The 17,621-nt window shown below is 46.1% G+C and overlaps 1 protein-coding gene across 1 annotated transcript in view; it reads left to right on the top strand.

The window, feature by feature from the left end:
• The window catches only part of si:ch211-45c16.2 (mitogen-activated protein kinase kinase kinase 13), a 125,983-nt gene that overhangs the window by 103,302 nt on the left and 5,060 nt on the right, over window positions 1-17,621 (top strand). The window contains exons 10-13 of the mRNA XM_042306845.1: window positions 5,287-5,433; window positions 5,581-6,376; window positions 9,450-9,520; window positions 10,004-10,295. Of these exons, the coding sequence (XP_042162779.1) occupies window positions 5,287-5,433; window positions 5,581-6,376; window positions 9,450-9,520; window positions 10,004-10,295 (1,306 nt within the window). The remainder of the gene's footprint in view (window positions 1-5,286; window positions 5,434-5,580; window positions 6,377-9,449; window positions 9,521-10,003; window positions 10,296-17,621) is intronic.

Genomic DNA, 17,621 nt, shown 5'->3' with positions numbered 1-17,621 from the left:
GTTCTGCATTTTTTAAACGGAGCATGCTTATCTAAAATGGTGAGGAAGTTACTTTTAAAGAATGACCAGGCATCCTCAACTGACGGGATGAGGTCAATGTCCTTCCAGGATACCCGGGCCAGGTCGATTAGAAAGGCCTGCTCACAGAAGTGTTTTAGGGAGCGTTTGACAGTGATGAGGGGTGGTCGTTTGACTGCGGCTCCGTAGCAGATACAGGCAATGAGGCAGTGATCGCTGAGATCCTGGTTGAAGACAGCGGAGGTGTATTTGGAGGGCCAGTTGGTCAGGATGACGTCTATGAGGGTGCCCTTGTTTACAGAGTTAGGGTTGTACCTGGTGGGTTCCTTGATGATTTGTGTGAGATTGAGGGCATCTAGCTTAGATTGTAGGACTGGCGGGGTGTTAAGCATATCCCAGTTTAGGTCACCTAACAGAACAAACTCTGAGGCTAGATGGGGGGGCGATCAATTCACAAATGGTGTCCAGGGCACAGCTGGGAGCTGAGGGGGGTCGGTAGCAGGCGGCAACAGTGAGAGACTTATTTCTGGAGAGAGTAATTTTCAAAATTAGTAGTTCAAACTGTTTGGGTTTGGACCTGGAAAGTATGACATTACTTTGCAGGCTATCTCTGCAGTAGACTGCAACTCCTCCCCCTTTGGCAGTTCTATCTTGACGGAAGATGTTATAGTTGGGTATGGAAATCTCTGAATTTTTGGTGGCCTTCCTGAGCCAGGATTCAGACACAGCAAGGACATCAGGGTTAGCAGAGTGTGCTAGAGCAGTGAGTAAAACAAACTTAGGGAGGAGGCTTCTGATGTTGACATGCATGAAACCAAGGCTTTTTCGATCACAGAAGTCAACAAATGAGGGTGCCTGGGGACATGCAGGGCCTGGGTTTACCTCCACATCACCCGCGGAACAGAGAAGGAGTAGTATGAGGGTGCGGCTAAAGGCTATCAAAACTGGTCGCCTAGAGCGTTGGGGACAGAGAATAAGAGGAGCAGGTTTCTGGGCATGGTAGAATATATTCAGGGCATAATGCGCAGACAGGGGTATGGTGGGGTGCGGGTACAGCGGAGGTAAGCCCAGGCACTGGGTGATGATGAGAGAGGTTGTATCTCTGGACATGCTGGTTGTAATGGGTGAGGTCACCGTGTGGGAGGTGGGACAAAGGAGTTATCAGGGGTATGAAGAGTAGAACTAGGGGCTCCATTGTGAACTAGAACAATGATAACTAACCTGAGCAACAGTATACAAGGCATATTGACATTTGAGAGAGACATACAGCGAGGCATACAGTAATCACAGGTGTTGAATTGGGAAAGCTAGCTAAAACAGTAGGTGAGACAACAGCTAATCAGCTAGCACTACAACAGCAGGTAAAATGGCGTTTACTAGGCAACGGGGCCGACAGATAAAACATAAACAAGCAGAATGGAGTACCGTGATTAATGGCCAGTTCAGAGTGCATCAGCTATGTAGCCAAGAGATCAGTGTCCAGGGGGCAGCGGTGGATGGGGCAGGGAAGCTGGACTGGCGAGTGTTATCCAGGTTGAAAAAAAGTTAACAATGACTAAATAGCTTGTAGCTAGTTAGCTGGTTAGCTTCTGGAGGTTCTTGAGTATGTTCTAAAAATTACAAATAATAGCGATTCCGTATCACATTGGGTGAGGCAGGTTTCCGGAAAGGTATAAACAGATTAAAAATCAAGAAGAGATAGAAAGTAAATATGGGTCCGGTGAGTGTTTGGGACGCGGCGATTCAGACGGTTAGCAGGCCTGTGCTAACAAGCTAACAGTTCGTAGGCCCGGGCTAAACAAGGTAGCAGTTAGCGGACCGGGGCTAGACAAGCTAGCAGTTAGCAGGCCGAGTTTAGCAAGCAGGGAGATAGCGAGGGCTAGAGAGTTGGCCTTTGGGGGACGTCGCGATGGGGTGAGTCTGTTTATTCCTCTTCATGCGGTGACATCGATAGACCGGTCGTGGGCCCGGGTATTGTAGCCCAGGAGTATGCTACGGTGGTAGTACAGGTGCGCTGGCCGGGCTAGCTTCACGCTAAGTGGGTGGAAGCGCTAGCCAGGAGTAATCATCCGGGGTTGCGGTTTAGCTAGATAGCTAGTTGTGAAGATCCAGCTGAAAAATGTTCCGTTTGCGGTGGGAATCCGGGGATGAATCCGGGGATGAAAAATAAATAGGTCCGTTATGCTCTGGTTAGAGTCGCGTTGTTCGAACTGGCGAGAGCTTTCCGAGCTAAAGGTTAGCTTAGCTGATGACCGGTTAGCTGAAGACCGCTAGCATAGCTGGTGGTTAGCTGGCTAGCTTTAGTTGAGGGGTTCCGGTTCCGAAGTAAATATAAATACTTTAGGAAAAATAGCTACATTGGGTGAGGCGGGTTGCAGGAGAGTATTTGGAAGCTTAGGTTTAGCATTTAAATGTTTTTAAAGAGATATGCGAAGAAAAATATGTAAAAAAAACGAAAAAGAAACGATATATACAAGGGACACGACGCGACAGGACGACTTACTGCTACGCCATCTTGGATCTCAAAATGAGATGGATGAGGCAAAAGGAATGGCAAATAAGTCTGGCTGCACAACCAATTGGCAAACGTACTGCAAATTGAGAAATCATGTGACTAAACTGAATAAAAAGAAGAAACTACACTATGAAACAAAGATAAATGACAAAGAATGATGGTAAAATGTTTGGAACACCTTAAATTAAATTTAGGAAAAAAGGCAAACTCAGCTCCATCATTCATTGAATCAGATAGCTCACTCATCACAAAACCCACTGATATTGCCAACTACTTTAATGTGTTTTTATTGGCAAGATTATCAAATTTAGGCATGACATGTAAGCAACAAACGCTGACACTACACATCCAAGAATATCTGACAAAATTCTGAAAGACAAGCAATGGAATTTTAAATTCCGTAAAGTGAGTGTGGAAGAGGTGAAAAAATGATTGTCTATCAACAATGACAAGCCACATGGGTCTGACAACTTGGATGGAAAATTACTGAGGATAATAGCGGACGATATTGCCACTCCTATTTGCCATATCTTCAATTTAAGGCCACTAGAAAGTGTGTACCCTCAGGCTTAAAGGGAAAGACATTCAGCCAGCACAGCACTTACACATATAACTGATGATTGGCTGAGAGAAATTGATGATAAAAAGATTGGGAGTTTAGTGTGGCTTTTGCTATTATCGATCATAGTCTGCTGCTGGAAAAATGTATGTGTTATGGCTTTACACCCCCTGCTATAATGTGGATAAAGAGTTACCTGTTTAACAGAACACAGAGGGTGTTCATTAATGGAAGCCTCTCCAACATAATCCAGGTAGAATCAGGAATTCCCCAGGGCAGCTGTCTAGGCCCTTTACTTTTTTCAATTTTTACTAACGACATGCCACTGGATTTCAGTAAAGCCAGTGTGTCTATGTATGTGGATGACTCAACACCATACATGTCAGTTACTACCGGGACTGAAATGACGAACACTTAACAAATAGCTGCAGTTAATTTCAAAGTGGTAAGGAATAAGTTAGCCCTAAATATTTCTTAAACTGAAAGCATTGTATTTGGGACAAATCATTCACCAAACCCTAAACCTCAACTAAACCTTGTAATGAATAATGTGCAAATTGAGCAAGTTGAGAAGACTAAACTGCTTGGAGTAACCCTGGATTGTAAACTGTCATGGTCAAAACACATTGATACAACAGTAGCTAAGGTGAGGAGAAGTCTGTCCATGATAAAGTGCTGCTATACCTTCTTAACAACACTATCAACAAGGCAGGTCCTACAGGTCCTAGTTTCTACCTTCTTAACAACACTATAAACAAGGCAGGTCCTACAGGCCCTAGTTTCTACCTTCTTAACAACACTATCAACAAGGCAGGTCCTACAGGCCCTAGTTTCTACCTTCTTAACAACACTATCAACAAGGCAGGTCCTACAGGCCCTAGTTTCTACCTTCTTAACAACACTATCAACAAGGCAGGTCCTACAGGCCCTAGTTTCTACCTTCTTAACAGCACTATCAACAAGGCAGGTCCTACAGGCCCTAGTTACTACCTTCTTAACAGCACTATCAACAAGGCAGGTCCTACAGGCCCTAGTTACTACCTTCTTAACAGCACTATCAACAAGGCAGGTCCTACAGGCCCTAGTTTCTACCTTCTTAACAACACTATAAACAAGGCAGGTCCTACAGGCCCTAGTTTTGTCCCACTTGGACTACTGTTCAGTCGTGTGGTCAGGTGCCACAAAAAGGCTGGCCGTTGGATGTACACAGAGATCTAATATTAATAATATGCATGTCAATCTCTCCTGGCTCAAAGTGGAGGAGAGATTGACTTCATCAGTACTTGTATTTATGAGAGGTATTGACATGTTGAATACACAGAGCTGTCTGTCTAAACTACTGGCACACAGCTCAGACACCCATGACTACCCTACAAGACATGCCACAAGAGGACTCTTCATAGTCCCCAAGTCCAGAACAGACTATGGGAGGTGCACAGTACTACATAGAGCCATGACTACATGGAACTCTATTCCACAGTACTACATAGAGCCATGACTACATGGAACTCTATTCCACAGTACTACATAGAGCCATGACTACATGGAACTCTATTCCACATCAAATAACTAATTCAAGCAGTAAAATTTGATAACAGTACACCTTATGGAACAGCGGGGACTGAAGCAACATAAATATAGGCACATACACATGCATTCACACACAATAACATACGCAATATACACACACAGACACATGCATTCACACACAATAACATACGCACTATGCACACACATACAGATGGATATAATGGCCTCTTCCATTCAAAAATGATGGAAAAACCAAGTGCATGTTTTTTTTTGTATTATCTTTTACCAGATCTCATGTGTTCTACCCTCCTACATTAATTTCACACTTTCACAAACTTCTAAGTGTTTCCTTTCAAATGGTATGAAGAATATGCATATCCTTGCTTCAGGGCCTGAGCTACAGGCAGTTAGATTTGGGAATGTCATTTTAGGTCCTGAGCTACAGGCAGTTAGATTTGGGAATGTCATTTCAGGAGGAAATTGAAAAAAAGGGTCCCATCCTTAAGAGGTTTTAAGGTGTTAATTTTGACAGCTGTAGTAATAATAAGAGTCTGTTAGTCTGTTTCTGCCCTCTGGGTGACATGACAGACTAATACTTAGGCTAGTAATCTGTCAATAGTCATCAGTGTGACATTACTAAACCCCCCCCCCCACCCCCCCGTAGGAGAGAGTTGGCTGTGGAGAAGAAGTATCCAGGTAACTACAAGCGTTCCCACCTGGTGCGGCCCATCGTCAGGCCCAACGCCGTGGAGAAATTCATCAAGAAGAAAGGCTGCATTTCCCACAAGACTGGGATACCCCCTGTGAAGAGGTCAGAGCTTTATTAAAGACGGGGCATGTATGTTTACTCCTCCCTCGTACCATGTTCCTTGGCGAGAATGTTTGTATTGTTTTAGAAGCAGTGTTAGTATTCTACTACTGACACCACACCCTGACCTTTAACCTCTGACCCCTCAAGGCCGGACCTGCTGCGTTCCGAAGGTATCCCCAGTGTGGAGGTGCTCCCATCTCCCTCGCCCCACTCTACCAGCCCCAAGGTTTCCACACCACCTGGCAAGCAGAGGTACCGCAGCAAGCCTCGGCACCGCCGTGCCAACAGCAAGGGTTCCCACAGCGACTTCCCCGGGGTCCTGAAGACCGGGCCGGGGGCGGTGGCTACGGAGGAGCAACAACCCCTCGAAGACCACTACCAGCACCAACCTCTAGGGAAGCAGCACTACCATCATCCTGCCACCGGGCGTGCTGTCCAAGATCACTACGAGCACCACCACCACCCCCCACCACAGGGCCCTCTGCTGCCCCTGAAGAACAGAGAGGAAGCGGTGGTCAACTGTGCCAACAACCTGCGTTACTTCGGCCCAGCCGCGGCCCTGCGGAGCCCCCAGACAGACCACCTCCAACGCCGCCTGTCCGGCACCAGCCCTGACCTCATCTCTACGGCCGTGGTGTCAGACTCACGCCAGCGCAGCATCTCTGTGTCAGGCCCCGGGGGGAGGGGTGGGACACTGTGCCCCTGCTGCCAGGCACACCCCTTCCCAGGCTGCCTGCACTGCCAGGAGACCCCCCCGGCCCGCAGCCACCCAGTGCTGCCACACTACTCCCTGCTGTCCACCTGTGAGGGCTCGTCCCCCTCCCTGTCCAGAGTACCTGACCCCACGGCAGAGGGAGAGCAGCAGGACAAGCAGGATACAGCTCGGAAGAGCAGCTTACCCTCTGGAGCTGGCCTCCCACGCAACCTCAGGCCCCACAGGAAGGTGAGAGAGAGAGAGAGAGAGAGAGAGAGGAGTTTTACCTGTTTCTGGGAGCATCAAATACATACCGTTATTAGTATAAATGCTGAGAAGTGGTTCCTCTGTGGCCCAGTTCATTCACACGGCTGACTGTCTTAAAGGGGATGAAGTGGTTCCTCTGTAGCCCAGTTCATTCACCCGGCTGACTGTCTTAAAGGGGATGAAGTGGTTCCTCTGTGGCCCAGTTCATTCACACTGCTGACTGTCTTAAAGGGGATGAAGTGGTTCCTCTGTAGCCCAGTTCATTCACACGGCTGACTGTCTTAAATGGGATGAAGTGGTTCCTCTGTAGCCCAGTTCATTCACACTGCTGACTGTCTTAAAGGGGATGAAGTGGTTCCTCTGTAGCCCAGTTCATTCACCCGGCTGACTGTCTTAAAGGGGATGAAGTGGTTCCTCTGTAGCCCAGTTCATTCACACTGCTGACTGTCTTAAAGGGGATGAAGTGGTTCCTCTGTAGCCCAGTTCATTCACCCGGCTGACTGTCTTAAAGGGGATGAAGTGGTTCCTCTGTAGCCCAGTTCATTCACACGGCTGACTGTCTTAAAGGGGATGAAGTGGTTCCTCTGTAGCCCAGTTCATTCACACTGCTGACTGTCTTAAAGGGGATGAAGTGGTTCCTCTGTAGCCCAGTTCATTCACACGGCTGACTGTCTTAAAGGGGATGAAGTGGTTCCTCTGTAGCCCAGTTCATTCACACAGCTGACTGTCTTAAAGGGGATGAAGTGGTTCCTCTGTAGCCCAGTTCATTCACACGGCTGACTGTCTTAAAGGGGATGAAGTGGTTCCTCTGTAGCCCAGTTCATTCACTGCTGACTGTCTTAAACTGACTGTCTTAAAGGGGATGAAGTGGTTCCTCTGTAGCCCAGTTCATTCACACTGCTGACTGTCTTAAAGGGGATGAAGTGGTTCCTCTGTAGCCCAGTTCATTCACACTGCTGACTGTCTTAAAGGGGATGAAGTGGTTCCTCTGTAGCCCAGTTCATTCACACTGCTGACTGTCTTAAAGGGGATGAAGTGGTTCCTCTGAAGTGGCCCAGTTCATTCACACTGCTGACTGTCTTAAAGGGGATGAAGTGGTTCCTCTGTGGCCCAGTTCATTCACACTGCTGACTGTCTTAAAGGGGATGAAGTGGTTCCTCTGTAGCCCAGTTCATTCACACTGCTGACTGTCTTAAAGGGGATGAAGTGGTTCCTCTGTAGCCCAGTTCATTCACACTGCTGACTGTCTTAAAGGGGATGAAGTGGTTCCTCTGTGGCCCAGTTCATTCACACTGCTGACTGTCTTAGTGGGGATGAAGTGGTTCCTCTGTAGCCCAGTTCATTCACACTGCTGACTGTCTTAAAGGGGATGAAGTGGTTCCTCTGTAGCCCAGTTCATTCACACTGCTGACTGTCTTAAAGGGGATGAAGTGGTTCCTCTGTGGCCCAGTTCATTCACACTGCTGACTGTCTTAGAGGGGATGAAGTGGTTCCTCTGTAGCCCAGTTCATTCACACTGCTGACTGTCTTAAAGGGGATGAAGTGGTTCCTCTGTAGCCCAGTTCATTCACCCGGCTGACTGTCTTAAAGGGGATGAAGTGGTTCCTCTGTAGCCCAGTTCATTCACACTGCTGACTGTCTTAAAGGGGATCAAATCAAATCAAATCAAATCAAATCAAATTTTATTTGTCACATACACATGGTTAGCAGATGTTAATGCGAGTGTAGCGAAATGCTTGTGCTTCTAGTTCCGACAATGCAGTAATAACGAGCAAGTAATCTAACTAACAATTCCAAAAAAAACTACTGTCATACACAGTGTAAGGGGATAAAGAATATGTACATAAGGATATATGAATGAGTGATGGTACAGAGCAGCATAGGCAAGATACAGTAGATGATATCGAGTACAGTATATACATATGAGATAAGTATGTAAACCAAGTGGCATAGTTAAAGTGGCTAGTGATACATGTATTACATAAGGATGCAGTCGATGATATAGAGTACAGTATCAACGTATGCATATGAGATGAACAATGTAGGGTAAGTAACATTATATAAGGTAGCATTGTTTAAAGTGGCTAGTGATATATTTACATCATTTCCCATCAATTCCCATGATTAAAGTGGCTGGAGTAGAGTCAGTGTCATTGACAGTGTGTTGGCAGTAGCCACTCAATGTTAGTGGTGGCTGTTTAACAGTCTGATGGCCTTGAGATAGAAGCTGTTTTTCAGTCTCTCGGTCCCAGCTTTGATGCACCTGTACTGACCTCGCCTTCTGGATGGCAGCGGGGTGAACAGGCAGTGGCTCGGGTGGTTGATGTCCTTGATGATCTTTATGGCCTTCCTGTAGCATCGGGTGGTGTAGGTGTCCTGGAGGGCAGGTAGTTTGCCCCGGTGATGCGTTGTGCAGACCTCACTACCCTCTGGAGAGCCTTACGGTTGAGGGCGGTGCAGTTGCCATACCAGGCGGTGATACAGCCCGCCAGGATGCTCTCGATTGTGCATCTGTAGAAGTTTGTGAGTGCTTTTGGTGACAAGCCAAATTTCTTCAGCCTCCTGAGGTTGAAGAGGCGCTGCTGCACCTTCCTCACGATGCTGTCTGTGTGAGTGGACCAATTCAGTTTGTCTGTGATGTGTATGCCGAGGAACTTAAAACTTGCTACCCTCTCCACTACTGTTCCATCGATGTGGATGGGGGGGTGAAGTGGTTCCTCTGTAGCCCAGTTCATTCACACTGCTGACTGTGTTAAAGGGGATGAAGTGGTTCCTCTGTAGCCCAGTTCATTCACACTGCTGACTGTCTTAAAGGAGATGAAGTGGTTCCTCTGTAGCCCAGTTCATTCACACTGCTGACTGTCTTAAAGGGGATGAAGTGGTTCCTCTGTAGCCCAGTTCATTCACACTGCTGACTGTCTTAAAGGGGATGAAGTGGTTCCTCTGTAGCCCAGTTCATTCACCCGGCTGACTGTTTTTTAAAGTGCTAGTCTGTGAAGAAGGCTGGCCAGCAGCCGTTATAATGTCTAACTGTCTGTAATGTCTCGTCTCTCAGGCTGGTGATGAGTCGTCAGAGGAGGAGGAGGGGGAGGTGGACAGTGAGGTGGAGTTTCCACGGAGACAGAGGTGAGAAGCTGCTCCTCATATGAATCGTTACCGTAATATTCATCGCTGCTCCTCAGCTATTCATGTCCTCCTCTAATGGGTTTTACCAGCTGACATATACAAATACTACTGGATTGATTACTATCTAACAGTTGTCTTTTACTCACACATTAACTCTCTCCGCTCTCTCTCCCTCTCCTCTATCTCTCCTATTTCTCCCTCTCCTCTCTCACTCCTCCCTCTCCTCTCTCTCTCCTATCTCTCCCTCTCCTCTCTCTCCGCTCTCTCTCCCTCTCCTCTATCTCTCCCATTTCTCCCTCTCCTCTCTCTCCTCTCTTTCCTCCTTGTCTCGTCCCCCTCCTCTATTTCTCCCTCTCCTCTCTCTCTCTCCTATTTCTCCCTCTCCTCTCTCACTCCTCCCCCTCCTTTATCTCTCCCTCTCCTCTCTCTCTCTCCTATTTCTCCCTCTCCTCTCTCACTCCTCCCCCTCCCTCCCCTCCCCAGACCACACCGCTGTATGAGGTCGTTCCAGTCCTACTCCACCTTCAGCTCAGAGAACCTGTCTGTATCTGAGGAAGAGGAGGGTAACACCAGTGACCGCTCCCACAGCGGACCCCTGGAGCTCCTTTCAGCCTCTCAGGAGGACCACCTGGATGAGCTGCTATCCCACACACCTGACATCCCCATCGACATCAACACCCAGTCAGACGGCCTGTCTGATAAGGAGTGTGCTGTCCGCAGGGTCAAGACCCAGATCTCCCTGGGGAAACTGTGTTCTGATGAGCACAGCTATGAGGTGAGGCGAAAGAGAGGTTGCACAGCTATGAGATCAGAGACATACCAATTCCAATTGGCTAAACTGAAACTCTTTAACATCATCCTCAGCTCTGGCATCTTCCCCAATATTTGGAACCAAGGACTGATCACCCCAATCCACAAAGTGGAGACAAATTTGACCCCCGTAACTACCGGGGGAAATGGGTCAACAGCAACCTTGGGAAAATCCTCTGCATTATCATTAACAGCAGACTCGTACATTTCCTCAGTGAAAACAATGTACTGAGCAAATGTCAAATTTCTCAAAATTATCATACAACAGACCACGTATTCACCCAGCACACCCTAATTGACAATCAAACAAACCAAAACAAAGGGAAAGTTGATTTCAAAAAAGCCTTCGACTCAATTTGGCATGAGGGTCTGTTATGCATATTGATGGAAAGTGGTGTTGGAGGTAGGTAACTTCCACAAAGCTGTGAACGATCTGAGAGACAACCCTAACCAAGAAGGGCATTCTATGCCATCAAAAGGAACATACAATGTAACATACCAATTAGGAAAAAATACTTGAATCAGTCATAGAGCCCATTGCCATTTATGGTTGTGAGGTCTGGGGTCCGCACACCAACTAATAATTCACAAAATGGGACAAACACCAAATTGGGCCATCACCTACAGAGAGATGAACCTGGAGAAGAGTCCCATAAGCAAGCTGGTCCTGTGGCTCTGTTCACAAACACAAACAGACCCCACAGAGCCCCAGGACAGCAACACAATTAGACCCAACCAAATCATTGCTCTGTTTTTTAGTAAATTCTTTCCATTGTGTCAAGTAATTATATTTTAGTAGAATGCTATTTGGCCCTAAACAGAGAGTACACAGTGTCAGAAAACCTGACCACTGTGACTGGCCCTAAACAGAGAGGACACAGTGTCAGAAAACCTGACCACTCTGACTGGCCCTAAACAGAGAGGACACAGTGTCAGAAAACCTGACCACTCTGACTGACCCTAAACAGAGAGGACACAGTGTCAGAAAACCTGACCACTCTGACTGGCCCTAAACAGAGAGGACACAGTGTCAGAAAACCTGACCACTCTGACTGGCCCTAAACAGAGAGGACACAGTGTCAGAAAACCTGACCACTCTGACTGGCCCTAAACAGAGAGGACACAGTGTCAGAAAACATGACCACTCTGACTGGCCCTAAACAGAGAGGACACAGTGTCAGAAAACCTGACCACTCTGACTGGCCCTAAACAGAGAGTACACAGTGGCAGAAAACCTGGTGGTAGCCTAGTGGTTGGAGCTTTGGACTAGTAACCGGAAGGTCCCGAGCTGACAAGGTACAAATCTGTCGTTCTGCGCCTGAACAGGCAGTTAACCCACTGTTCCTAGGCCGCCATTGAAAATAAGAATTTGTTCTTAACTGACTTGCCTAGTTAAATAAAGTTTTTTTTTAAATGTACAGTCTCAGTGAGCATAACCTTGCTATTGAGAAAGGTAGGCAGAGCTGGCTTTCAAGAGAAGACAGGCTATGTGCACACTGCCCACAAAATGAGGTGGAAACTGATCTGCACTTCCTAACCTCCTGCTAAATGTATATATTATAGACACATGTTTCCCTGAGATTACACAGACCCACAAAGAATTTGAAAACAAAGCCAATTTTGATAAACTCCCACAGTGAAATACCAGTATGCCATCACAGCAGGAAGATGTGTTGCCACAAGAAAAGGGCAACCAGTGAAGAACAAACACCATTGTAAATACAACCCATATTTATGTTTATTTATTTGTTTGAGAGAGAGAGAGCACATCTGTGTGGTGAGAGAGAGAGAGAGAGAGAGAGAGCACAGCTGTGTGGAGAGAGAGAGAGAGAGAGAGCACATATGTGTGGTGAGAGAGAGAGAGAGAGAGAGAGAGAGAGAGAGAGAGCACAGCTGCGTGGTGAGAGCTCCTCTTTTCACTGTCTTTACTTCTTACTCCATATGGTCAATATATTTCACAATTTTGGGGGGGAATGTTTCTGTGATATGCTATTGTCATTAGAGCTGTTAAGGAGACCATATTACCATCACCCCGGCTGTTAAGGAGACGATATCACCACCACACCGGCTGTTAAGGAGACCATATCACCACCACGCTGGCTGTTAAGGAGACCATATTACCATCACACCGGCTGTTAAGGAGACGATATCACCACCACACCGGCTGTTAAGGAGACCATATTACCACACCGGCTGTTACAAGTCATAATCGCAGTCAAATTCCACATGACTTGGTCACAGAAATCAGGCTTCTCCAAAACTGAGCTCTAATGCCTCTGGTGGTAATTATTATCCAACCAAACTTGCTAACTGTTTGGAGTCGCTAATGGCGGTACTCAGCAATCTATTGTCTGTCTAATCACTCTGACATCAATGCAAATGCATTCGAAAATCGAATCAAACACTTCATGAGAATTCAGAGTTTGAGCCGGACTAGGATCACCTGTTGCACAGCAATAGCCAGCTCTTCGTAGCTGGTTGGAATGAAATAAGTAATCCTATATGGCACCACATTTCAATTGAGTGAGAAAACAGAGATTTAAAGGCCTCTACTAAAAAGAGGAGGATCCATCATCTTTCTATAGAATTGGCTATATACTAGATATGTTTCTCAACTTTCTTAATTAAACCCGTTGCTTGTCTTTACAACAGGAGTATAGCGTACCTAGCTGGCATGAAAATGAACCAGGGGAAAAGCATCCTCCGTTTGCTATCTGTTTTCCCCCTGCCCCTGTTCCCCCTGCCCCTGTTCCCCCTGCCCCTGTTCCCCCTGCCCCTGTCCCCCTGCCCCTGTTTCCCCCTGCCCCTGTTCCCTCTGCCCCTGTTCCCCCTGCCCCTGTTCCCCCTGCCCCTGTTCCCCCTGCCCCTGTTCCCCCTGCCCCTGTTCCCCCTGCCCCTGTTCCCCCTGCCCCTGTTCCCCCTGCCCCTGTTCCCCCCCTGCCCCTGTTCCCCCTGCCCCTGTTCCCCCTGCCCCTGTTCCCCCTGCCCCTGTTCCCCCTGCCCCTGTTCCCCTGCCCCTGTTCCCCCTGCCCCTGTTCCCCCTGCCCCTGTTCCCCCTGCCCCTGTTTTCCCCCTGCCCCTGTTCCCCCTGCCCCTGTTCCCCCTGCCCCTGTTCCCCCTGCCCCTGTTCCCCCTGCCCCTGTTTTCCCCCTGCCCCTGTTCCCCCTGCCCCTGTTCCCCCTGCCCCTGTTCCCCCTGCCCCTGTTCCCTCTGCCCCTGTTCCCGACAAGTGCATGATAATGTCCCATTCTAAATCAAAACTAATTTCACACATATATTATTTAGTATATTTAAAGACAATATTAAATTAAGAATAGTCTGATGGGTGCCCACAGCCGTATGGCATAGCCAGAACAGGGCCTAGCATAAGGACGACTCCGAATACGCTATTCTGTTCTTCTGAAATAGGCTGCATTTTCTTCATATAAGAATGTTTCTTTAGACCTAAAAAAAAAAAAATGTAAAAATATTGGATTTATTGTGACGGTATATTAAATGGAACTGACAGTATTTTACAGTAGGCCACTAATATGTTGCAGTCTGGCTTCGGTTTTTAAAGCTTGACAACAAGCATAATAACCCCCAAAAAATAAACCTGCAACATCATACCATGCAAAGCAGAGTTCTGTTAAAGCAACAATAGAGCAGTAGCCTGGGCTGGCTACTCTACTACAAGACATTTAGGTCTGTTAAAGCAACATTAGAGCAGTAGCCTGGGCTGGCTACTCTACTACAAGACATTTAGGTCTGTTAAAGCAACATTAGAGCAGTAGCCTGGGCTGGCTACTCTACTACAAGACATTTAGAGTGCACCATACAGCTGAGCTGCATTCATCTGTACCGGTGATCCATGCATTTAATATGGCCTGTGCACTGATTGAGTTTGACACCCCTGGGGTACAGCGTATCTATTTATGTAGCTAGCTTTTTATTTAGCAAGTTTAAAACACAGCACATTAGCTAGCTGCTGGAAGAATGTCATGTCATTGGAGGAGTGGGTGAGTAACAGACTTTTCCCCCTCATATATTTGTTTCAGTGGCTACAAGTAGAGATGCAGGTGTCATTTGGTTAGCTAGCAAGAAATGTGAATCGCTTTGCTTACTAGCTATGCTGAACTTGAACGACTGTTATCCACAGTTAGCATACAGTGCATTCGGAAAGTATTCAGACCCCTTCCCTTTTTCCAATGTTCATAAACTTAAATTAATCTACTCAGTCTGCAACCCAGAGTTTGTAAGATTCTGGTTGAATGAAACAGACAAGTCCCAGCTTACAATAGTCAGAATGTTTATTCACGAGAGCGCTCTGAAGTCCATTATACAAAGACATCCATTTTATAACAGTAGATATCCTACACACATACATACACACGAACAGTAGGTATCCTACACACATACATACACACGAACAGTAGGTGAGTTGTATCCTTCTCCATAGTTCTCACCACTGTTTATCACTACCCAGCCCACAGTTCCATTCCCCCGAGATTAGAGGAACCTTGAGAAGGACTCCCTGTCCTATCATAAGTTTCTCAGAGTTCTAGCCAGGTCGGGTCAAACACAGTTGAACTGTTCTCTGTATTTTCTTAGGCACACACATACACACACATTTCTCTCCCTCACAGGTCTCTTCTGAACCTAGTTGGACTTACGTTTAATACTTGAATTATTCCTTATACATGCTACATAAACTATAATCCCTAATAGTTGGGTTTCAGGTGGAATTTAATCATTATCTTTAAACATATAAATTCCCTTATCATCAGTAGAGCTCAGAGACAGGATTGTGTCGAGGTACAGATCTGGGAAAGTGTACCAAAACATTTCTGCAGCATTGAAGTTCCCTAAGAACACAGTGGCCTCCATCATTAAATGGAAGAAGTTTGGAACCACCAAGACTCTTCATAGAGCTGGACGCCCGGCCAAACTGAGCAATCAGGGGAGAAGGGCCTTGGTCAGGGAGATGACCAAGAACCCGATGTTCACTCTGACAGAGCTCCAGAGTTCCTCTGTGGAGATGGGAGAAACTTCCAGAAGGACAATCTCTGCAGCACTCCACCAATCAGGGCTTTATGGTAGAATGGCACAAGACAGCCCGCTTGGGGTTTGCCAAATGGCACCTAAAGGACTCTCAGACCATGAGAAACAAGACTCTCTGGTCTGATGAAACCAAGATTGAACTCTTTGGCCTGAATGCCAAGTGTCACGCCTGGAGGAAACATGGTACCATCCCTACGGTGAAGCATGGTGGTGGCAGCATCATGCTGTGGGGATGTTTTTCAGTGGCAGGGACTGGGAGACTAGTCAGGATCGAGGGAAAGATGAATTGAGCAAAGTACAGAGAGATCTTTGATGACAACCTGCTCAAGAGTGCTCAGGACCTCAGACTGGGGTGAAGGTTCACCGTCCAACAGGACAACGACCCTAAGCACACAGCCAAGACAAGTTTCTGAATGTACTTGAGTGGCCCAGCCAGAGCCCGGATTTGAACCTTATCAAACATCTCTGGAGAGACCTGAAAATAGCTGTGCAGCAATGCTCCCCATCCAACCTGACAGAGGTTGAGAGGATCTGCAGAGAAGAATGGGAGAAACTCCACAAATACAAGTGTGCCAAGCTTGTAGTGTCATACCCAAGAAGACTCAAGGTTGTAATCGCTGCCAAAGGTGTTTCAACAAAGTACTGAGTAAAGGGTCTGAATACTTATGTAAATTTTATATTTCAGTTTTATATATTAAATAGATTTGCAAAAATGTCTAAAAACCTGTTTTTGCTTTGTCATTAAGGGGTATTGTGATGTCATTATGGGGTTTTGTGATGTCATTATGGGGTATTGTGATGTCATTATGGGGTATTGTGATGTCATTATGGGGTATTGTGTGTAGATTGATGGGTGAAAATACAATTGAATACATTTTTAGAATAAGGCTGTAATCTAACAAGCTATATCATCGACTGCATCCTTATGTAATACATGTATCACTAGCCACTTTAACTATGCCACTTGGTTTACATACTTATCTCATATGTATATACTGTACTCGATATCATCTACTGTATCTTGCCTATGCTGCTCTGTACCATCACTCATTCATATATCCTTATGTACATATTCTTTATCCCCTTACACTGTGTATGACAGTAGTTTTTTTTGGAATTGTTAGTTAGATTACTTGCTCGTTATTACTGCATTGTCGGAACTAGAAGCACAAGCATTTCGCTACACTCGCATTAACATCTGCTAACCATGTGTATGTGACAAATAAAAATTGATTTGATTTGATTTGATTTGTCTGAATACTGTTGCACTGAATGCACTGTTTGTGTCTCTTAGTTGTCAATCAAATGTATTTGGCATTGATCAAATGGGCGGGCAAGCAGGCAAGTTCCCATTCAGTTGTCAAAACATGGTTTGGGACTAGAATGCATTGGCAGGCGAGCTGCAGAATGACGAGCAGGCTACTATTCCCCCTTGTTTATCAGTGTGATTTTGACGGCCAGCTAGCTGACAAAGTTTGAGAGAGATTTCTAGCTCATCTCTCTCTAGCATTAGTTGTTGATCTTGTTGTTGTTGTTGCATAACTGAGGGGGAGAGAGCCTACCTTTTCATGGTTGTATGATCAATAGGACTGTAAAGTTCCCAAATGTAAGAGGACTCCCGTAATGTTGACATATTTGCAGAAATCAATTCAGGTGGATTTTTCAGGTGAATGAATTCTAATGATCTAAAGTCAGGCTGTTGCTACTGATGGCAGGTCCTACTGCCTGTAAACACAGTCCAGTTCATAGTGAATGATGTCAGGCCCAACTGCCTGTAAACACAGTCCAGTTCAAAGTGAATGACGGCAGGCCCGTTTGACAAATGGCTATGGCGCCTCGGTCTGTGTTGACTCCGGTCCTGGACAAGACATGTTTTTATTAGATTCAATTTACCTCAGTGTCTATCAATTGTCCAAACGCACGGCCGTTGTCCCACTATATTGCTATAGAATGCCTTAGAACGTCATTCCCAAACATTCTATGAATTTATGAAAACTTGAAAATAACCATATCTAAGTGCTGACTTGTCAGAATTTGTTTTTAAAGTGTCATATCTCTTCCTGGAGGTGTATATGAATTTTTTCAAATAATATTTAATGTTGCTAAAACGCTGTCAGTTCCACTTTAAATGGATTTGTTAGACTTTTTAAAATGTAGATTTTCCAAAGGTCCGCCTCAGTGGCTTGCAGGCTGTGCGTGGAAGCTGGAGATGCTAAACGTATTTATGTTAATTGTGGTCAAAAACCATGAG

This window comes from Oncorhynchus tshawytscha, linkage group LG26 (assembly GCF_018296145.1).
Source record: "Oncorhynchus tshawytscha isolate Ot180627B linkage group LG26, Otsh_v2.0, whole genome shotgun sequence".
Lineage (NCBI taxonomy): Eukaryota > Metazoa > Chordata > Actinopteri > Salmoniformes > Salmonidae > Oncorhynchus > Oncorhynchus tshawytscha.
This window is presented reverse-complemented; position numbering and strand designations above follow the sequence as displayed.